General features: G+C 36.6%; 1 protein-coding gene across 3 annotated transcripts in view; it reads right to left on the bottom strand.

Moving 5' to 3' along the window:
* LOC117394368 (collagen alpha-1(XIV) chain-like) overlaps nt 1–23,799 on the bottom strand; it is an 86,640-nt gene that overhangs the window by 36,656 nt on the left and 26,185 nt on the right. For all 3 annotated transcript variants that reach the window (XM_033992579.3, XM_033992580.3, XM_059012723.1), the window contains 22 exons: nt 19,360–19,515; nt 19,036–19,155; nt 18,364–18,528; nt 18,100–18,261; nt 17,405–17,562; nt 16,637–16,766; nt 16,152–16,297; nt 15,748–15,877; nt 15,500–15,639; nt 14,823–14,949; nt 14,559–14,698; nt 14,230–14,362; nt 14,014–14,061; nt 13,114–13,256; nt 7,727–7,856; nt 7,237–7,359; nt 6,518–6,667; nt 5,516–5,632; nt 2,595–2,741; nt 1,725–1,796; nt 1,030–1,169; nt 370–493 (listed from right to left, as the gene is read on the bottom strand). In XM_033992579.3, the coding sequence (XP_033848470.3) occupies nt 370–493; nt 1,030–1,169; nt 1,725–1,796; nt 2,595–2,741; nt 5,516–5,632; nt 6,518–6,667; nt 7,237–7,359; nt 7,727–7,856; nt 13,114–13,256; nt 14,014–14,061; nt 14,230–14,362; nt 14,559–14,698; nt 14,823–14,949; nt 15,500–15,639; nt 15,748–15,877; nt 16,152–16,297; nt 16,637–16,766; nt 17,405–17,562; nt 18,100–18,261; nt 18,364–18,528; nt 19,036–19,155; nt 19,360–19,515 (2,901 nt within the window). The remainder of the gene's footprint in view (nt 1–369; nt 494–1,029; nt 1,170–1,724; nt 1,797–2,594; nt 2,742–5,515; nt 5,633–6,517; nt 6,668–7,236; nt 7,360–7,726; nt 7,857–13,113; nt 13,257–14,013; nt 14,062–14,229; nt 14,363–14,558; nt 14,699–14,822; nt 14,950–15,499; nt 15,640–15,747; nt 15,878–16,151; nt 16,298–16,636; nt 16,767–17,404; nt 17,563–18,099; nt 18,262–18,363; nt 18,529–19,035; nt 19,156–19,359; nt 19,516–23,799) is intronic.

The raw sequence follows: 23,799 nt of genomic DNA, 5'->3' as shown, positions 1-23,799 counted from the left end.
GATGCTGTTAAAAACAGCACCAGCTTCAGACCAATGAAGCAAATGATCAAGTCTGCAAATGTGTCCATATATAAGTACATAAAAATAGCCTATTTTATAATGTATTTAATTGTTTCAGTTTTTTTTTTAAATGATGTCAGTGAAAAAAATACAGTAAACAAAGGCCACTGTAAGTCTGTATGTCAGTAAAAACAAAATTGCAAGGTTGGCATCCCTGGAGGACTATTCTAGTAATCTTAAATGTTTATATTCTTCAGTGTGTGTCTTTGTTTATTGTTACTGCTTACCCAGAATTCATTACAGAGACAGGTTTCAAGAGATAATATTTATTCCCTCCTTGGTATCCAACGAAAATAATTGAATACATGCCTGTCTTGGTATTTCCTCCTTTGTATGAAATGCGCTGAATGGCCTCCAGGAGTGTTTCCTTGTTGTTATAGGAGTTGAGTTTGAATTCTGTTCTGGGATCGTCACTGTACTGAGCAATGGCGACCTGTTTTAAGATAAATAGCTTTTATTAATAACCAGGAATGTTGCAAAACAAAACTTTGTCACTGAAAAAGTAATTTGTATCACAATCCAAGAGTATTGGTTGTACAGCTAAATTATAATTACAGTGCAAACTTCAGCAAATCTTGAAATGCAATGTAATGCTTTCATAAAGGAATTCATGGGAAACATATGAGCCCCTGTGAACCCTATCTCCAGTACGAAAAAGCTAAAGTTATTAAATTCGATAAATGTTTAAACAGGTATTTCAAGGGTCGGGAAAAAATATTACAAATACATTTGAATACATGTTTCTGAGCATAGGGTTATTTGACTGTCCTACCTCACTGCCATCTGGATTAAATAAAAATGTTTAGCATCACTATTGCCATGTTTCTGGTGTAAACATGTTATTTGATAATGCTGCTTAAGCAACCACATTTTTATTTATTATAGGCCTCAGCTGGCATTTGAAGTAGAACATTTTTCGAGGTAAAGGAAAGTATCCAGAATTGCCAGAAAACATCATGTTGTTGTTACTTGAGTGCCATCAGGACCAATCTTGTCAAGAGCCCCAGACGTGCTGTAGAGAAAACGGAGGATTTTGAGGAAGTTGTCATCTCCAATACTCCAAGACCCATCCACTAAGAATACCAGGTCAGCTTTGGCAGCTTTGCATACTGGAGAAGAAGGAGGAAGGATTAATCACACAGACACTGGAGCCAATACTGAATACTTGTTCTGCTACCTGCTGTACTTGCTGCAGAGATACACTACATGCTGGGAGAGGAAAAGAATGATCATCTTAATTATCTTTGTATGTAATTTCATTTTTGCTATCACAGAAGAGCCAACATTTTATAGACCATGAAAAGGCTAGTTGTGTTCACCGGAATACCAAGTAAAGTTTGTCCAGAGATGTCATTCATCCTTGTGCTGAAATATTTTGCAACTCAAGGTAGATTGATGATCCCTTCAACTTAAAAGTATAGCCAGCATTACTTTTTCACTGGCACTTAAAATAGGCTATGATAAATCTAAAAACTGTCTAAAGTGTGAATACTGAAGTTCATTTTTATGATAAAAAACAGAGAATTAACTTGAGTTTAGTTCTTATCAAAACATTGTATTTAACAAGGCATTCCCTTCAATGACGTGCCTGCACTGCAGTGAAAGGAGTAGAAGAAGTAGCACCTAAGACTGTTATACATTTTAGTAAATGTGAATCTTTTTACCTTCTCTGGCAACAGGAATTGTGGGAATAGGGGTGGTGGTCGGAGGTAAGGGTGGTTCGGTTGGGACAGGAACTAGACATTGAAATATAAAAACACACACATTTAAACTCCAGTAAAATATCGCAAAGAAATTCATTCAGTTTGGTTTTCCTGCAAGTAGCCAAAAGGGATAATTCTTGGATAATTAAAATTGCTTAAAAATTACATCCAGATAAAGGAATGATAAAAACCTTAAAGCATGTCATTCAGATGTTTCGATTTTCTTCATCCAATGATTCAAAACACTTTTTTTTTTTTTTTTACTCATGCTTATGGTATGCAGCATTAGTTGTCTCCTTTTGATAGACCACAAGGGTTGCATGCATACTCCATATAAAATCTAATGTTATTCAAGAAATTACACTAAAACCTGTGTGAACCTGATCTACCCATTACAAAGAATGGTATTTACATCTGGGTATTTTTATTTTGTTCACTTGTTCTACACTCAGCTTGGTACCTTTAAAACTTTCAGGTCTCGCTTTATATTAACAGGTCAGAATTAAAAGCCACAAATGGTATAGATGTGCTTAATCAGAGCTATGGCACCACGTATAGTCTTTAACACGTATAGTCATTAATAAGGTGTTTATCTGTAATTTTTCCAGTGATTTGGTGTTTAGAGTTTAGAGTTGAAGTTAGGGTTAAAAACTGGTAATTATTGGCTGGTCAGCACTTTTATTAAAGGTTAAACTGTGTTATTCCTATAATCTCCCTTAGCATTTTGGAAGGTCTGCATTTAAATTGTATACCATATGCACCCTCTATGGATCCTGTATTTTGTAATTAAAATGTACAGTTTGGGCTGTGAACACTTTGGTATGTACATACATGTTTTGTCTATTACGGTGATAGCAGGTCCCTCCATTTCTTGAAGCTGGGCGTAGACAGTTATTTTATACTGGGTGTTGGGCATCAGCTCATAGAAACAGTGTCTGGACGCTCCACCTCCAAGGGTCACTTCCTCTTTCTTTCCATCTGAAATTAAGCTATACTTGTTAGTTTGGGGTCCTAATACCTAGAAAATTAGTGTGTTTTCTTAGTTATTATTTGTAACTTTGTGTAAAATAAATACTAATTAAATATATCACAATTCACAATTAGCAAAGAAATCCCAAGGCTGCTTCTGGTTTAAGACCAGAGCAGGGTACAATGCTGTACAATATAAACAGCTGTTTTTGGTTTTTTTTTTGCATTACTCAAGATTAATGCTCTTAGGCAGGTCTAGATGATAATGAACAAGGAACTAATGAATTAGGAGTGTGGGAGACTCCGGACATCAAAAACATTAGAATGGCTCTTTCCTTGTTTAAAATAAAGGAGGTTTATCCAAATGAAACCTTCTTGTTAGCCTGCTCTTAGTACAGCAGCTGCATTCCATAGGCCTGGAAATGCACACGCTGGAGTATAAACATTTACAATACACATAAATCAGCTAATAAAGCTGACCATATAAATCTGCATACTAGTTTCAAAACAGCTGCAAAAGCTCAGGGAAATCCTTACATTTGAAGTTACATTAACAGCACAGAGCCAGGGAAACCCATATCTATCAGAAGTCCTAAGACTGCATGGAAGTTTACAATTGGTCCTGAAAGCATGATTTAAAAGAAGATTCTGCATCCGACACTCAGGGAAAATGTCTCAAGATGCACTGGATAACAATTCTGAAACCTGAGAAAAACCTTTATGGCTTCTACTTGACGTCAATTATAGGGCCTCTATAGTCTGTCTCTTGTCTCTGTTGTAATTAAAAAACCCTATTTGCATTGTGCATTGAGTTAAATACTGTGCCTGACCATCTGTGCTTTGCACTTCAAAAGCGTAATATTGTGCAGATTTTATGCTTTTTAAGTTCCCATTCATTTATCCATGGTGGTGGTTTTTATTTGAGCTTTACTTATACAATAGTGAAATGGTGTGTAACAGTTATGCTGCAATGGAAATGAAAGAAAAATGTGAATACGAAAGTAAAAAAAAACAAACATGTTTTAGGCATTTTTTAAATAAAGCTATGTAGATCTATTCTTAGTTTTTAAAACATAGCCAAAACTAACACTCTGACAGACAGCTTCATGCACCACTGACACCACTGGCTGTGAAGTTACAGTTCTTTATTGTCTGCCAGCTCAAGGTTTGGGCCAACCACAAATAAATAGACTTTCACCTTTTTATCAAAAATACCACAAAACCAGTGTTTATTGCACATTTTCAGTTTGAAGAAATCGTTTTACATGGATGAAGACTGAGTAGAGTATTTGTAAACAATCCTTTGTTCAGGCTTATTAGCGGATTGATTTCCATATTTCACTATTTCATGTAATGTCATTGGACCCTTAATAGCTGTTCTAGTTCTCTCAACAAAAGTCGGATACTTATCTACTTATTACATTTTCTGCATATTTCATTTTTTATTTATACTTTCTTTATTGTGCAGTATGTAAAATTTTATTAAGTGTGTTCTGGTATAGTTGCTGTTTCTATCATTCAGACACTTTTTTTTTAATTTACTATTCGCCAATTGATTTTTACCCAGTTTTCCTCCCAATTTGAAATAGCCAATTCTTTTTAGGCTCAGCTCACTGCTACTACCCCTGCACTGACTCGGGAGAGGAGAAGACGAACGCTGTCCTCCGAAACATGTGCCGTCAGCCGACCGCTTTTTTTCACTCTGCAGGCCCACCATGCAGCCACCTCAGAGCTGACTTTCACTTTCTGACTATTTATACTGGGTATTTTACAGCAAATATTGAATTACAAGCTGTAAGTTTAAAATGTCTGGAGTCACTTACACTAATGTAGGGTACCTTTCTCTTGAATGTTATTTTCCACCTGGTGATACTGTGTGCTGGTGATGCAATGATATCAAGGTGATAGTAAATAAGACTACAATTGTAAAGGGGCATAAATATCAATAATAATATTCAGCCTTTTAGCAAGGGTTGTGGTCTTTGTGGTCAGCAAGATGAAACCAAACCCCACAGCAAATACAAAAAAAGGACTCTTTGTGTTTCTGTACTAGTGTATGCACTACAGTCTGGTCAAATATTTGGCAACCTCTGACTGTTGGTTGTTCTGGTCGGTAGTGCAGTGGCTAATGATGTTAAAAAACAATAGTACCACTGTCCATTATATAATGCCATGTGTGCAAAACGACTTACAAATATATTCCAAAGAATTATGAATGGTTACGGAGGCATTAGGAGGTCAATTCGACTATTTGGTCTGCCTAAGACTGTAAAGCATTGTCAGTCCAAAAGGTTAGGTCACACTGAGGTGCACATACATTCATATAAATGCACTTAAATAGAACTATAATTGTTATTTTTGAATGTTATAAGAATCATTTTCTTTAGACCTCTTGTGATAACACAATTTGTCATGGTAAAGACACTAAAGTGAGTTGTTAAAAAATTGGTTCTGTGCCAACATATTATTGCATTGCATCATTCTGTAATAGTTCTGTTGTCTTTGAAGGATAATCGACTGCCAAATTATGGAAGATATACTGATTAAGATTAAAGAAAAAAACAAGAACATGTGTACAGTAATGCAAATCAACAATGTATAAACTGGTGTACAATACAATTTTAAAGATGATTTTATGAAAAGAAATAACTAAAACAAAAACACTATTTATTTGACTTGAGATAACATTGCTGTCTCTTTCACATATAAATTATCCATACCTCAAATACAGTGATAAAGAAATATATACATGTCATAGTAACATTCTTTATACTGGTACTTACCAACCAGGGACTCAATCATCACTCTGTACAGTGTAGCTTGTCTATGAGGCTGCCATTGTCCACACATGCTGGTCATACGAACTTGGTAAGTGTTTAGGTTTGTCACACCCAGGTACACTGCAAAGTGACACTACTGTTTTAATATTGACTTACAGGTACACTGGCTAGAGCAGTAGACAACACAATCATAATCATTTGTTAAAAGCAGTGAAAAGCTTTCAGAAACATGTTTTATAGGGACATTTAGTGAATAATATACTGTATATAAAATGAAAATGGGAACTAAATGACAGAAATTAACATATAAGTAAACGTGTAGGTAAACAGTATGAACCAGCAACAAAAATACACTGAACAAGACTTACTGTTTTGGTTTACAGTGTGAAATGTGAAAATATACATTCCAACAAATGTAAAAAAAACATAGATTTATATTACCCTTATAACAGAACAATGAATAAAAAATAACACATAGTTAAAACTAATATAAGGGGGCCCTAAATCTTAAAAAAAAAAACAAATCATGAACACCACCTCTAGCTATAAGACTCTCATTTACTACAGGGTATAGTCCATCATTAAAATTCACAAACAAATGACTTAATATGATTAGGACTGGAAGGCTCTGGTGTTAAACAACAGGCTGCTTCTGGAGCAAGAAAGCCAAAAGGTGACTCAATTTGAAAGATTTCAAGTCTTTTCTATTTGTAACATATGATGCTGCTGGCACAACTACTTCCAAGAAGCCTTTCTACTGGTGATACCTACCCTTGAGGAAACAGCATGAACAACATGATACAAGATCTAACAGTCTCAGAATAAATTAAATTCATATTACATGAAAAGTATTTGAGTACACTTTCCTTGCTTTAAGAGCGATTAAGAGAGAAGAATCCTTGGGCGTGTCTGTCGCTGCAGGCTTACAACATGCTGGGTGTGCAGTGTTGATGAGACACTAGAATAGAGGCACGACAAATGAAGTATTAATAGATCCATTCTTACGTGTTTTTGCTTTTCCTGTGAGTGCGTCGCTGGAGCCTGTTGTGTAGGAAGCTATCAACTTGACACTGTATTCTGTTCCACTGAGGAGATTAAGGATCAGCATGGTATTAACATCATCACCTACAAACGTCTCCAGAGCTGGACCTGGGGCTAAAAAAATAAATTGACAAAATGTCAGTTTGGTTTTGATCGTTTTATCTTTCATTACACAATAAATTCAACCAGGGACATGCACAGGGATGGCAGTGCATTGTATTGATAATGACATTGAAGAGGTAATTGGCCTCCTCCCCATTTGAATGAACAACTTAACCTCATCTGAATCAAGTTGCCCTGTTTCAAGGGCATTGCACTCCAATGGGCTTCTATGAAGTAAATATAAACAGAATCCCAACAACTGGTAGTCTTTCATCTGTAATTAAACAGGATACCCCACTTGAATTTGACAGGGTTGAAATATATGACCCTATTTACATGTATTAAAGCTAAAAGAAACTAAAAGTCATGTACTGTACTGTAGACAAACTTTCCTGTTAATTCTGTAACATTTGTCTACTTCATTTTGAGGCATTGTTTTAAAGCTTTTATTCCAGTCTTTAAAGGCATACAAGTTTGTACTCGTTTTAATTAACTCCTATTTATAAAAATAAAAATACTTGTTTGCTTGTTGTTAATCAGTTTCGTAACTTTAGTGTGGAGAGTTTGGCAAGTGTACCTACCAGTCAGAGGCTGGTAGACAATCCTGTAGCCCATGGTGGGTGAAGGAGGCGTATCCCATGTGATGCGGAAGCGATTGTACCACTCATCAGAGACACGCAAGTTCCTGGGTGCAGAAAGTGGCACTGCCAGGAAAAGTAAAGGGTTTATTTACAGTGAAAAATCCTTTAATGCACTGTACATCTTTAAAATAACAAGCTGTCCCTCAACAAATTAGGGTAGCAAAGATAAACATCACTGGCAAATTATAAACCTATTCTGCAGATAAAATTAAAAACACCATGACAGATTTAACATGGATGTACGATGGAAATGTGATCATACAGATTACACCTTACATGTAACAGATATAAATAACAGCTACAATTATTTTTTAAATAACCAGGATACACATAGAAGAGATCCTCTCAGCGATTTGAGTCACACAAGAGATTTGAGCCATATGAGTTTGCATTAGTTTAGTAAGGTCCTCAGTTTTGATGCAGTACTTACAGGTCCGTCCTTCAGAAAAGGCGCTGACTCCGTCTCCGTCCGCATAGACAGGAGTAACAGTGACCCTGTACTCTGTGTCAGACAACAGGGGCTGAAGGAGGAGGGTGTTCTCTCTTCCAGGCACCATCACCTAAAACAGGAAGCCATGTTCATTAACTCCTCTAGAAGATGAAACCCTGGTGGATTGGAAAGGTTTCAATCACCAAACAGGCCATGCCTTCACTGATAACAATGTGGTTCAGAGTTTGCAATAATAATCCAGTGGGAGCGGTTTGGTCAACTGGTTAAGGTATTGTTTGGGGGGCCTTGTGCAGTAAAAAGAATAGACAATGCAGTTGGTAAGCATTAGCTTCCAACCCTTCCATTCAGTTCTCTTATAAACTGTTTAACCTAATTCATACACCTCGCTATAATCCCAGTAAATGTTACCTAATCTTTATTGTTATCACTTTGTAGGTCTCTATTTTTAAAGACACAAACATAATGGCAAATGTATATTTGGTTGTTACTGGTATTTTTTACTAAATAGAATGTACCACTCAGGTATTAATGTTGTACTTCTGAAGCATGCCCACAATCGACTAATTGCAGCTAACAAAATAATTCCATAAATCCTAGCCATGCTGCACTTCCATTAGCTACATATGTCTCAAATCTGCAGTTTTGAAAGAAACACATATTATAGCATTTTACTGGCTGAAGGTATACCAGTCAATAGCGGAAGTAGCTGATAGGTTATTGACAGGAAAGAGAACAGTGAAGTGCTGGGAACAATTCCACTTTCCAGATTAAATGACCTAGGAAGTACAAGGCGGTCTAAAACCATGGCTTGTAAACATAGATGCCTTTACCCTAGTGTAGTAACAGATATAAGGCCCATATTCATAAAAGATGCCGGTAATTTCCAGCCAGTAAAAAAAATTACCGGGCAGTATTTCAAACGTGACTTATAAAACTACTGTCTGGTTATTTTACCAGCCAGTAATTATTATTATTTGTTTATTTAGCAGACGCCTTTATCCAAGGCGACTTACAGAGTCTAGGGTGTGTGAACTATGCATCAGCTGTAGAGTCACTTACAATTATGTCTCACCCGAAAGACGGAGCACAAGGAGGTTAAATGACTTGCTTAGGGTCACACAATGAGTCAGTGGTTGAGGTGGGATTTGAACTGGGGACCTCCTAGTTACAAGCCCATTTCTTTAACCACTGGACCGTGGAACGTGCCTAGTGGCAGGCAGGCTGTTCCGAAATATCAGCATGCCAGTTTTAAAAATAATAATAATTGCACACCCAGGTGCTGGACGCGTGTGAGAGGTTAGGGTATGTGCAGTATACGCTTTTTGATTTAAAAAAAAAGAACATTTTTGTATAGCTTATATGCACATGCCTTCCTGACCACCAGAAATGTAATGTGTTGTCACAATTCATGATATTTGAATTTTGGCTGACAAAAAAAGGATAATCTAATGTTCGCACACGTTTCCTTTGCAGCGCACAAGACAGTATAAATGGCACTACAGCGTCAGCAAGCTCTGGTTATTTTTCTCATTTTATTATGTTTAAAACTTTCGTTTGAATGACAAATGGCGCAGAAAGACAGTACTGCACAGTTACATTAAAATAGAAGTAATTGTTAAATGGGAGAAGAATTGCCTGTGCTTTTATTTGTTACTGTATTCCCTCCATTTGCAAATACCTGCACAATTCATCAAATACAATACATACAATAACATCTCAAATCTATTTTTCATACAGTACACCTTACCATACAACAAGCTTCTTTTAAACTAAAAGAAATAAATACAGCTAGATTGAAAAAATCCTGCCCATCATACAATACTACTGAGTTTCATAGCGAAATTGGATTAGAAAACACTAACATTTCATGCAATTTATTTGTAGTTACAACTTCTTGAACTAACTAACAATCCTGTTTGACACGAATATGTATTTTTCAATATACAGCTATGGCCAAAAGTTTTGCATCACCTAGAATTTTAGCACTGAGACAATTTAAAAAAAAAATCTACATCAACATAATTTACATTTATTTAACATCATGTAATCAAAGAAACTGCAAAATGATATTGCAAAAGTCTACCAGAAGCCATAATGGTGGTACAGGATTTCATGTTAGATTTCAAAATGTCACATTGTTCAATTTGTCAGTCTTTCGTTAAGTACTGTATATGAAAAACTACAAAGCGGTATGTAATTCAATATGTTAACATAACATTATTCAGCATGTTTCATTCGACTTTATGAAGCAAAATTAGTTCATTCTATAGGGAATATTTGGGAATATATTTAGGTAAATACATGTTGGGGATCATTATAAAATATAGTTTACTTCAAAATGACTTGAGCTGCCTCTATCAATAGATGGAATGGTAAGAAAAATATGTAAAGCTAAGAAGCCTACTAGCTTTCTGCCCATGGCAGTGATGAATATACTGTAGGAAAGCAAAATAAAACTCGCCAACATCAGAATCCTAATCATGCACTGTTAATTAATATGCATTAATACGGGGACAGACTTGTTTCTAGCACTTCAGTACATGTTAGTTCTCCAAAAAGGTGAATAATTGTGCTCCTGTTAAATCGATATCTGCTACGAATCACATCATCAGAGTAATACAGAGCAAGTCACAGCTCAAATCTGCAGGGTCTTCTCACTCCTTTTGATGTACAGTCCACACAAGCGCACCAAAGCCTGGCATTTTCTTAGAGCAAGTAGGCTACAATTATTATTTATATGTTTTCCAACCAGTAAGTAGCCTATCCTGTTCAGGCGAGTTAACAATGCAATTTAATGTATGCGTTACAAATAACAAAATACTTAAATTACACAATTATTGGATAATCAAACATAGACGCTTTATTATTATTACTAATGGCTTAAATACTTGTTCCTAAACGCAGACATGATTCTATGAAAGGATATCATTAAGACGCATCTCATTCTCTGTTAATTATGATGCCGGTAAGGGTCAATTAACGGCACAGATTTATGAACAGACGAATAATATGCTAATGAGAAAAGTGGTCTCTAAGGGAACGTTATTCTAACGTTGCGACGAGTGAAGTTTTCTTACATGCAATTAATCAAAAAAGTCAAATCAAGTACTGTAGGGCCGTTTCTGACTTAAATGTTTTTTAATAAAAAAGATACAGGACAATAATAAAGAAAATAATGAGACTATTGCATATTCATAATTTCTACAACCCTTCTATGCATCACCCGATGAAATACTTTCATGTTAAACACTATTACTGGCACGTAAAAGAGACAGTAAGTTTTATGAATATGGGCCACCATGTTTTAAAATTAAATATACATGTTTGCAATAACATGTGTTTCTTTCAAAACTGCACATTTGACACCTATATAATGAATGCATGTGCATGGCAGAGAACTGTTATGAAATTGTTTTTTTAGCTGCAATTACTTAATAGGTGAAATGCAGGAAAACAGTTAAAAATGTGAGTCTAACTGGGAGTTCCTTTGGAACTCCAAAAACAAACTTCTAAAAAGAATACACATTCACCATATTGTGTGTGTCATTGTTCAAGGAAAATGTGAGGTATATGAAGTGATGGCAATACATATTAGATAAGATTTACTAGAGTCATTTTATTCTATGGTCCAATTTTCACATATGTGATATAAGGATTCTGATCAAACCATTTCCACCATTCCATCACTGCCATCTACTACTGTACTTTACTGTTGTAATTCAGTCTTTTTATAAGGAAACTGATATATTTTCTGTAATAATCTGTTTGGTTTCACTTAAAATGGCTGCTACTGCTGGAATCGAGAGCAACCTTTATTAAGTAAAAGAGTTATCGTATTCTGTCTAACATACATGCAATTAGTCAAAAAAGTCAAATCAAGTACTGTAGGGCCGTTTCTGACTTAAATGTCTAGACAAAATACATTTCCCATTTTTCTTCTCATCCATCTACTATACTTTTCCATAAAAAAGAGGAAAGGAGATAATGAGATAATGTATATATTAGGCTCAATCTGAAAAGGTACAGTAGTAGGAGCAGTGTTTTCCAAAAAGTAATTTCTCTCAAAAATGACTGGCATTTACAATTTGTAGTAAAATGTGTACTCATGCAGTTTCCCAAATCCAGTATTTGTCTTTTAGCATTTCTGGAAAGCACTAACTTATTAATATGGAGGTAAAGTGCAGCATAGAAGACATACAGTGAAATGAAAGTAAAGAAATAAAGCAATAGCAACACAGAATATGAGTTTCTTCAGCATAATTTAGAAAAGAATAGAACTATAACCCTTAGTATGTTGCAGTGTGTTTATTTAAATGGAATGCATGTTATATAGATTTGGGTAAACAGCGGAAAAGAAAAACTTGAACTTGGAAATTATGTTTAAACAAATGACTCAATTTTACTGTTTCTTATTTCAATATTTAAGAGCACACCAACAAGCCTGGAAGCAAACTAAGGGTTATTATTACATACGATAGTGTTCGATTTATGTCTACTATACTGTGGTGACCACAAATATGAATGCTGTGCAGGCATTGTCATTAAATCTACATTAATCTACATGATATTATCTATCCTTCTGTATTGTTTCTACTCTCATCATATTGTATCATGATTACTAACTATTCCAGCAAAAATATCATTTTGTCAAGTGGTTTTAGAAAAGACCACTGTAATTTATGCTGTAAATTAAAACCCCCTTAGTACAAAAATAGAGAATGATAGGGGATACATAGGATGACATATTTTGAAAATATATATATTGCTTTAATTCTATAAAACCACACCTCATTCGTTACTACTACTATACTATACTATCTTTAAGGAGGCTGTGTGGTCCAGTGGTTAAAGAAATGGGCTGGTAACTAGGAGGTCAACGGTTCAAATCCCACCTCAGCCACTGACTCATTGTGTGACCCTGAGCAAGTCACTTAACCTCCTTGTGCTCTGTCTTTTGGGTGAGACGTAGTTGTAAGTGACTCTGCATAGTTCACACACCCTAGTCTCTGTAAGTCACCTTGGATAAAGGCGTCTGCTAAATAAACAAATAATATAGCGTCTTTCATAGTGGAGCACCATCACTAAGCGCTTTACAGAGGTAGGCTGTGAACTGTTAGTCTTCATACATTTCACAAGGTGATTTTGATATGCTTTAGGACACTGTATGTAATAAAATGATGTATCAGGGCTTGTTCCTCTTACCTTTCTTTGCAACATGCACTTTTTTTGAGCACAGCAGATAACATGAGAAAAGTCACCAGTTATCTCATGCTTTTTTCCTGTTCCTGGTCAGCGCAAAATTAGTACAGCAGCCCGCTACCAAGGTTCCGAGCAAAGTATTCTAGAACCATACAGACCATGCTTACCACTTCTTCATTTCGATCTCCTCTCAAAGACATGTAGGACACTCTGTACTGACGGACGTTTTGGTCTGGAGGATCCCAGGTCACCTGCAGACTGAATGTGGTTTCGTCATCCACGACCAGATTTCTCACTGCACTGCGGACAACTGGACAAGAAAAGAAGGTAAGGTAAAGGTAATACAGAACCCCTGTGGTAAATAACCCAACAGCAATAGCTTTGCTGTTGGGCTGACCTCTCGGTCAGAAGGGTGACAGAGAGGTGCTCTTAATCCTGGAAATTTGAAGCACGACTAGGGGGTGTCTACAAATTACAAACTTAGAAAAGACATCGAAGAATGTGTTAAAAATGGAAGGAGCAATATTAACCATAGCTTAATAATGCAAATCTTAGAATAAAACATATCCTTAGTAATTACCATGATTGTAAAACAGAACATAAAAAAAGTTTTAGTTTAATATTTCTGTATCCTCGTTAATGGCATTTTGCATCAGAAAAAATTGTTCAAAAAGTTAATCTTTAGGTCTTCAGTATTACTAAAACACAAATGATATTGCCAAAGACTCAACATATGTGTTTACTTTTACACATTTTATTTTAATACTACTGATTGTCATATTGTTTATTGTTTATTTATTTAGCAGATGCCTTTATCCAAGGCGACTTACAGAGACTAGTGTGTGTGAGCTATGCATCAGCTGCAGAGTCACTTACAACCACGTCTCACCCGAAAGACGGAGCACAAGGAGGTTAAGTGACTTGCTCAAGGTCACACAATGAGTCAGTGGCCGAGATGGGATTTGAACCGGGGACTTTGTGGTTACAAACCCGTTTCTTTAACCACTGGACCACACAGCCTCCTGTGATTTAGTGTTTAAAGTTATAAATGATCTGTTCCCCCTTACCTGCTGTTGTGGTTGTGGTTGTAGCAACAGTTGTAGTTGTTACGGAAACTAAAAAAAAAAAAAGATACAGGACAATAATAAAGAAAATAATGAAACTATTGCATATTCATAATTTCTACAACCCTTCTGTTTTGGATAGTTTTTGTGATATTCTGAGACATATTTGTGATATATCGATATTATATTTCACAGAATGAAATCCTAACAATGCCTTACGTGTTGTTCCCAGAACAGCAACAGCATCACTTTCTGTTTCATCTTTAAAAATAGCAGAGAGCGACACCTCATATTCAGTTTTTTGTAGCAAACCACCGAGGACCTGGGTATCCACATCTCCACCAAAAACAAGCTGTAATAACAAAGAGAAAACAGCTATTTTATTTCCTTTAAGAGCAATAAGTGTTTTTGAAAATGTCAAAATGAGTTAAAAGTAAATCTGTTATTTTCTGTACTCAAATGAGGAGAATGGCACTTAATGGGTTAATAAGAAAAAACTGGAATCTGATTTCTGTTTTTGTTGTTATTAACAGCTCACTGTTACCCACCTCTCTTGATTCTCCTCCAGCAGTGGGAACCCAAGACAGCCTGTACTTGACAATATCTGGGGCCGCATGTTGCCATCGGACTGTTAAACTGTTTCTAGACACATCGCTGAGCTTGAGGTTGAGTGGGGATGGTACTGGCTCTAAATGTAAAAATAAAATAACATGTTTAGAAGTACTTTAGAAAGAAAACTATCTAATAAAACAAACATGTGTTTTCTTCATTTAACTCCATGTTTTTGTCTTGGTATCTGAAACCCAACTTACTAGTACTGAAACTTCCTGTCAGAGGCTCGGACTGCCCTTCATCATATATCGAGAAGATGGCGACTGTGTACTCTGTCTGGGATGCTAGTTCTCTCAGTAAGCTGGTTGTGATTTGATCAACTTCCACCTAAATGGTAAAAGAGCAGAATCTGTTATTGCACTGAAAAGCCACTTATGAAAGAAGAAAAGTAACATGACAGAACATAAGCATACTATGTGTTTATATATTTGTATTATTATTTATTTCTTAGCAGACGCCCTTATCCAGGGTGACTTACAATTGTTACAAGATATAACATTATTTTTACATACAATTACCCATTTATACAGTTGGGTTTTTACTGGAGCAATCTAGGTAAAGTACCTTGCTCAAGGGTACAACAGCAGTGTCCCCAACCTGGGATTGAATCCACAACCCTCCGGTCAAGAGTCCAGAGCCCTAACCACTACTCCACACTGCTGCCCTGCTATTATGCTATAATGCTTAGTTTTATTAATAATAATAATAATTCATACAGAAATATATATTAAAAAGGAGGAAAGGAAAAAGGAGACAAGTGATAATGCATCGAATGATAATAACAGATCATTGTACTTAAAACCGTGGTTAGAACTCTTTTAAGTCATGTATCACCTCATTTTGTTTTACATTATGTTGATGAATGACAGGAAGATACCTCATTAGTTACTGAGTCATCAGTCTTCACGTACATGATGCGATACCCTCTGTTGTTCTTTGAAGCAGCATCCCACGTAACCCTGGCAATGCTGTGTCCGATCTCTGAAAACCTCAGGTTTCTAGGAGGGCTTAGTGGCACTGCAAAAAAGGCAATTCAGTTAACACAAGCATATCAAACTGGAAGCCAGCTAAATGTGCATTTCACTCTGTATACAAAAGTAAACAGAGGACAAAATAAACGCATACATGTAGTTTCTTGTCCTGTCATAGGGTCACTGGCTTCCTCCCCATACATAGCATACACTGTCACAGTGTAATCAGTTTTGGGAGTCAGTCCATCCAGTTCAATATCCGTCACAGAATCGGATACTTTAACCTGAATAGAGGAAGCAATATATAACAATATCATAAAACAAGGAGGCAACAATATATAACAATATCATAAAACAAGGAGGAAAAACAAACATATTATTATAGTATTAATAACATATGTGAACAAGGCTCTTTGGCCTGAAATCCAAGCATTGTTCTCTACTCATTACTGCCCTGCATGCAACTTGTATATATCTCTGATGAACTATTAGCCTTGTTCCCATGGTCAAACAGGCTTATCCATTAATATTAATGTTCATCCGTGTCCCAGTCTTTACCTCCTTTTCGTCAGCTACATCTGCTTCTGTTAGTGGGGCGTACAAGATCATGTAACCAGAAGCTCCTGGCACCCCTTTCCACCTAGCTCTCATGCTGCTGTGGGTGACATCATACAGCTTGAGGTCATCGACCATAGGCAGAGCCACTAGAAAAATTAAAAGATTTACAGGCTGAGACAGAAAATTTACTGAAGAATCCCATGTGACCTGTGTTTAATCAGTCATGTTTATCTTTACCTTTTCAATTTTTCAGTTTTCCAAAAATAGAGTTTAAATATTTGTCTTTAAAAAAGGTTGCTATCTCATTAGTGCTGAAGACAATTTTTTTTTAGCACTGCAGGTATGACACATACAGTAAGTAAGCGTACTGTCCAAAAATGACAGGAGCCAACCAAAATTTTAAAAAAAGTTGAATCTAGTCATGCCAACCAAATCCCCAAAAGATGCTAGTGGCTTAAGAACACTGCTAATCCTGTGTGACTCACATGTTGTTTCACTGCCCCTAAGGCCCTCACTGGCAGCGCTGGTGTACACTGCAAACACAGCAATCTGGTATTCAGTCAAGGACATCAAGTTTTTCAACACTACAGTGTTTTCCGTTCCATCTATAACCACCTGGAAATCGAGGAGAAAACATGTTTATGATTTGAAGGTCTTGAGTTAAACAAGAAGATTGAGTTAAACAAAACCAGCAAAACATCCTTATAAATCTTTCTATAAGTATCCATGGTCATCCCTGTTCTGTCTTCAATATTTGTCGACATGAACACTCCACACAGCTAACCCATGACATAAGAACAGTAATCAAGAGAAGGATAAATAGGTCACCTTTGTTCTGTCCATTTATTAGTTAGAAAAGTGGAGGATTCATTGACAGTGGTGGATAAGCATGTATTTTCCAACATTTTGATGATCATTTGCCCCCACCTTACCCTGTTCACATAGCATCTTAGTAATTCTTAACACAGTCTGACTGATTGCATGCTAACACTGTAAACATAATATAAGTTACATATATCCTACTCTTTCTGCAGGAATATATCTTCTCATGAGGGTCTGTTCAGTGCCTTAAGGTGCTATACAAAGGTACTGTACAAATGAAATGTTGTTTGTCAATTTCTTCCCAAATGGACAGAGGGCTACCCTGTTTGAAGACCTTTCAGTATTATGACCTGGTTGAATACATTAAAACTCCCATAGAAAGATAACTCAGAGTCTGCCGCTCTGGGTCAACACAAAGTTATTAATTGTACCTCCTCCGGCTGTCCTCCCCTGGAAGGGTAAAAAACTGCTCGATATTTCTCCACATTTCCAGGCGCATGGGTCCAGCTGACTCGGAAACTCCTGGCTGTCACTTCAGATGTAACAAGATCTCGAGGGGCCCCCAAAGACGCAGTGACACCTGATATTCCTGGAATTACAAAGAATGCTTTAACACAGAAAGTTAAAGAAACTATGGAACTGTTAAAAGTCATTTGTGCTCTACTGGCAGTACCAGAAAAACCTTGTCAAATGATTGTTAAATGGTGTGTTTTTAAGGTCATATTATTATTTACTTTCCTCAAACTGTCCTGTTTCAAGAGGTTTTAAGCACTCATAGATTAACTACATATATTAGCACTAAGTATGTACTATTTAAGGACTACCTAACTTTTACCACATGTCCTTTATTGTTGTATACACAAAAAGTAATACCTTTAATAGACAAGGAACATTAACTGTTCTAAAGAAAGTCTTAATATGCAGGTGTTTCACAAATTTGGTTTGAAGTCTAAAGATCTATATACTATAAAGCACTATAAACCAATTTTCATCAAACACTGAGAACTGTATTTCCTCAAGAACAGATACTGAAGTACACATTCCAACAGTAGAAAAGGAAAAACATCACAGAGAATAAATTAATAAAACACTTCCCAAGGTGGGATTAAATGGTTCTTTCTGATACCTTTGATTTCTTTGTCTTGTTCTTCAACTCTGTCACACACAGTCTTGGTCAGGCTTTCCACAATAGAGCTCATAATACTGAAATCAGCTACATTGTAGACATGGGACTCATCAGGATCAGATGCAATGGCCCTCAGTTCATTCTCATCAGCATTTTTCACACCTTAAAATGGAGGAAGAATTACCCAGATAAAACATCTTCCAAACTGTCATATGACAATAGACAATCAGACTTGCCAAGTCACATCAACGTTTGTTTACATACCAATAGCAAACAACTCAATGCCTGCATCTCGCAGACTCTTTGCTGGTGGAATAACATCATCTTGGGACTTGCCGTCTGTGATCAGGATACCAATCTTGGGCACACCAGGCCTGGCACCAGATTCAGGGTTATAACTGTTCTCCAAAATGTATGTCAATGCCAGACCTTAATTAAAAGAAAGCTCTGTTTGTTCAGTTCTAGGAAGTTCTTTTCAACACAGTCATATATACAGAGTGACACTGCTGGAGAATCATGAATGAAAACCGACTACACAACGACCTTGTAAAAGGTCTAGAGATATGCGGCTGGTTTCACAGAGCTCGGTTAGCACTTGTCTTTGACTACTTAACTAAAATAACATTAGTTAGTCAAGATTAGTGACAATTGCAGTCTATGAGTTTTGCTCTTGTAATAAATTATAAGAAAAGAGCATCATCCAATATTGCTCCTTCACCAGACCCCAGTTCTTAAATCAGACTTCCCAATAACTTAGATAATAACAATAACTTAGACAAGGTGGGAAAATCAAAATTGTTGTTCTCCAGTGTTACAGTAACAAAAAATAAATTAACAATGTTTGCACTGCATTAGCCAATAGGAGTTATTTAGATTCAATAATACAATCTGAAGTAACAAACTCCACAGAACAGTGTTTCATGATGATATTGGTACCTGTAAGTGTGTTCCCTCCTTTGTAGGGCAGATTCTTGACAGCATCTATCACATTTTCCTTTGAATTGAAAGCATTCAAGTGCCATTCAATTCTGGGATCACCACTGTACTGAGCAAGACCTGAGCAAACAGATTTCAAGTTAAGGGTTAACATTGTTTTTTCTAAATGTGAGGAAGCATTCCAAAAACACTAGTTCATTTCCAGTGGTAAACAACTGAATACATATAATAAAGGGATTTCCTCTTGAACTATTAACAGCATAGCACTATTGAGTATCAGTCAGTACATCCATATTCAATATGAACAAAGAAAGAGATACATACCTACTCTGGTTCTATCAGAGCCCACGCTGAAGGCACTGACCAGGTTTTCCAAGAAGGAACGAACAAGCCTGAAGTTAATCCTGCCAATACTCCAGGAGCCATCAACAAGTATAACAATGTCTGCAATCGCTGCCGTTTTGCAGATAAACTGCTCCCCTGAAAATCATCAGAAACAATAACACAGCTTTAATATTGAACATGTCAGGGATTTGTGATTACATTTTCATCAAAATAAATAAATAATGCAGCGTCTATTTTGTATCACCTCAGGGGTTATTTTTTCAATATTTGCGATTATGGATTGGCTAGTGTCAAGCTATAAATTTGCCATCAATAAGGTGTCTAATGGAATGAATGTATACATTATTTAGACCTGTAAGATAAGAGTTTAATTCTGAATGAGACTCCCCCCGCAAAAAAACATTTAGTAGCATTTCTTCCATTTTATATACAAGTCAATACATTTTGTTCTTTACAAACTGCTTTTAAATATAAGTATTCAATTGAAATATTAAATATATGTTCTTGAAAGTTTCATAATAATTAAAGCTGACTTTGAAATATAAACAATTTGATTAAACAACATTTCAATGGAAGGGCATATTTTTTAAACCTCTGATGTGCAGATTGGACTCCAACACATGGCACAATATAAAGAGTAACAGATACAATAAAGATTTATATTAAAAAAAAATCATAGCAATCATGTGCTCATATAAGTAACGACAATGCAACTGCCTTTTCAGGCTGAGTTATAAAATGTTTATTTTACAGTTCTGGTGTGTATAATATGCAACCAAGTACATGTTCAACTCTTGATAATTGCAATGAACTGTTTCTAATAAGAATAAACATTAGAACAGAGCAGTTGTCTATCTGACATTCAGTATCACAACAGTCTCCCTCACTCGTATGCACAAATCCACATCGTTTGTAACCATGATTCAGCTCTTCTTTACTGTTTATCCTTGTATTATTTGGTTTCTTCTGCAAGTTTCCATATGCAATGCTGCCAACTGTGTGAAGACATAGCTGTCTTTCTCCTGCCTTGCATTCATTATGCGTCTCGCCACAGGTGAAGTGAATTGTAAAAAGGTTTAAGAGTTTTCATGGTCACGGTGCATATACTTGGTTCCTCTCAGCTTACAGTATGGGTTGTCAACCATAAATCGTCCCGAAGCTTGTTTGCTCTGTCTCACTCGAAAGAAGATATAAGAAGCAGATGAGTTTAAGATGACAGATATGTTGACATTCCAGTTCTCTCAATCTGTATTTTTAATCTCTATCAAAACACTTTCCTGCCAAAATGTAAGAAATAAATAACAGGAGATGCATAATGTGTAAATGTTTTTAAATAGTGACTTTTCCCAGACAGCTCAGCAATGCTGCTGTTTGATAATATGGTTTGTGATTAAAAGAATAGTGCAAAGTTGCTCTAAAAAAGCAATCTGGTTGATGTAGAATTGTATTGTTTTTCTTTTAAACCTATAGGCAATATAAAAGGGAATTATACAATTAATATCAATGCTCAAAATAAGTAGAGTTGACATTAAGAGTTCACTAATAAGATGGCAAAAAAAAAAAAGAAAAAGCCTTTCTGGCACCCATTAATAATAAGAACAACAAACTATGTGTTATGTTTTCATTAACATGAAGTTACAATTAAATGCATTTGTTTTAATGTACTACCATCTACTTCTGTACTGTATGCTGTTAATATACAGTTGTTAATTTAATTTAGGACCCTCTACTTTACTGTATATATATAACTCAGTATGATTCTTGTAAAATTGCATATACAGACGTGCTCAAATTTGTTGGTACCCTTACAGCTCATTGAAATAATGCTTCATTTCTCCTGAAAAGTGATGAAATTAAAAGCTATTTTATCATGTATACTTGCATGCCTTTGGTATGTCACAGAATAAAGCAACGAAGCTGTGAAAAGAGATGAATTATTGCTTATTCTACAAAGATATTCTAAAATGGCCTGGACACATTTGTTGGTACCCCTTAGAAAAGATAATAAATAATTGGATTATAGTGATATTTCAAACTAATTAGTTTCTTTAATTAGTATCACACATGTCTCCAATCTTGTAGTCAGTCATTCAGCCTATTTAAATGGAGAAAAGTAGTCACTGTGCTGTTTGGTATCATTGTGTGCACCACACTGAACATGGACCAGAGAAAGCAAAGGAGAGAGTTGTCTGAGGAGGTCAGAAAGAAAATAATAGAATAAGCATGGTAAAGGTAAAGGCTACAAGACCATCTCCAAGCAGCTTGATGTTCCTGTGACAACAGTTGCAAGTTAACAAAGACATAGAACTCCAGGTTTGTGTCTGCGGCTGGAGCAAGGCGACAACGGTCAGGGGTTTGAAGATTCATCAAGGGAGAATGAAATGCTTGAGGAAGAAGGGACAAGGGCCTCGCATTGATCAGTACTTCTTACGAAGTCAGTCAAGTCAGTCGAATGAAATCCAGCGACAGGAAGCAAACCACAGTTCGCAGGATATCAGCACCCCTGTCATAGATGTGAGGAGGACTTGCATGGACACAGTTAGTGATGAACCTAATGATCCTTGTGAACCCGGTCAGACAAACCAGCATAAGAGAGAAAAGAACCTCAACGGGCACAAGCCTGGAGTTAAATGGCCAAGAGCTTGTGAGAAAACTGCATGGGACACAGTAAACACAGATCTCTGCGTTGCATTGGAAAGATTAAGTGGAACAGTTGAAAAGAAGCTGGATAAATTTGGGGACATCATCTACGCATATGGAAATGAGAGGTTTGGAGTTGAAAAAAGGAAGGAAAAAGTACAAACTATTCCTGGAAAGTCTAGACGGCAGCAGGAGATTGAACGCTTAGTTAGAGAAAGGAGACAGCTGAGGAACCAATGGAGAAGAGCAGAACAAAGTCAGAAGGAGGGACTCAATCTCTTACAAAGGGTCATAAAAGATAAGCTTGCAACATTGCGCAGAGCTGAGCGCCTACGGAAACGCTACAAAAAGAAGGAGCGTGCGAGAGCTAACTTTTATAAAGACCCATTCAAATTTGTAAAGAAGTTATTCACCAGTGAGAAGAATGGCACACTAAAAGCATCTAAGGTTGAGCTGGAGAGATATTTGGAGGAAACACATACAGATTCAAAAAGGCAGGAGCCTATGTCAATTCCGTCAGACATCCCACCTATCAATCCACCAGAATACCAAATGGAGGACTGTGCACCTAAGTGGAAAGAAATAGAGCAAGCTGTGAAAAAAGCAAGGGCTTCATCATCTCCAGGGCCTAATGGAGTTCCGTACAGAGTGTACAAGAGTGCTTCAGGAGTTCTACGAATTCTGTGGAAATTGATGAAAGTGGCATGGGAAAAACAGGTTGTACCAAGAGCATGGCGCCGAGCAGGTGGAGTCTTTATACCTAAAGAAAAAGATTCTACAAGCATCAGTCAGTTTCGTCCCATTTCCCTATTAAACGTAGAAGGCAAGATTTTCTTCAGCATTATTGCTCAGAGATTGTCAGCTTACCTATTAAAGAACTGCTTCATTGACACTTCAATACAAAAAGCGGGCATTCCAGGTTTCCCAGGTTGCTTAGAACACATCAATGTGATCTGGCAACAAATTCAATCAGCTAAAAAGGAGAGGAAGGAGCTCCATGTGACATTCCTGGATTTGGCTAATGCATATGGTTCAGTGCCACATGAACTACTTTGGGCAGCATTTGATTTTTTCAGTGTACCGATGACAATAACAAATTTAGTGAAAGCCTATTTTGGAGATTTGCAATTCAGTTTTTCAACTTCAGAATTCAGCACTACATGGCAATGCCTAGAGGTTGGAATAATGGCAGGATGCACCATTTCTCCACTGGCTTTTACCATGGCAATGGAAGTAATCATTAGGGCATCAAAATGGGTAGTAGGAGGAGAGCGCTTGGCTTCTGGAATGCGACTACCACCAATTCGAGCATACATGGATGACATGACAACCATGACTACAACAGTAGCCTGCACTAATCGATTATTGGGCAAATTAACCAATAACATTGAATGGGCACGAATGCAATTCAAGCCCACTAAATCAAGGAGCATCTCTATAATTAAAGGCAAAGTAGTAGATAAAACATTCTTCATTAATGGTGAGGCAATACCAACAGTGTCTGAGAAGCCAGTGAAGAGTCTTGGGAGATGGTACGACGGGGATCTAAAGGACACAGTTCGTGTGGGAGAAGTTAGACAACAAGCAGTGGAAGGGTTGAAGAGCATAGACAGCTGCGCACTACCAGGTAAACTAAAACTCTGGTGCTTTCAGTTTGGTCTACTGCCGAGGTTGCTGTGGCCACTGACTGTGTACGAGGTTTCTTTGACAACAGTAGAGAAGCTGGAAGCTTTAATCAGTTCATACATCAGGAAATGGTTGGGAGTTCCACGCTGCCTC

The sequence above is a fragment of the Acipenser ruthenus genome, chromosome 3 (assembly GCF_902713425.1).
Source record: "Acipenser ruthenus chromosome 3, fAciRut3.2 maternal haplotype, whole genome shotgun sequence".
NCBI lineage: Eukaryota > Metazoa > Chordata > Actinopteri > Acipenseriformes > Acipenseridae > Acipenser > Acipenser ruthenus.
This window is presented reverse-complemented; position numbering and strand designations above follow the sequence as displayed.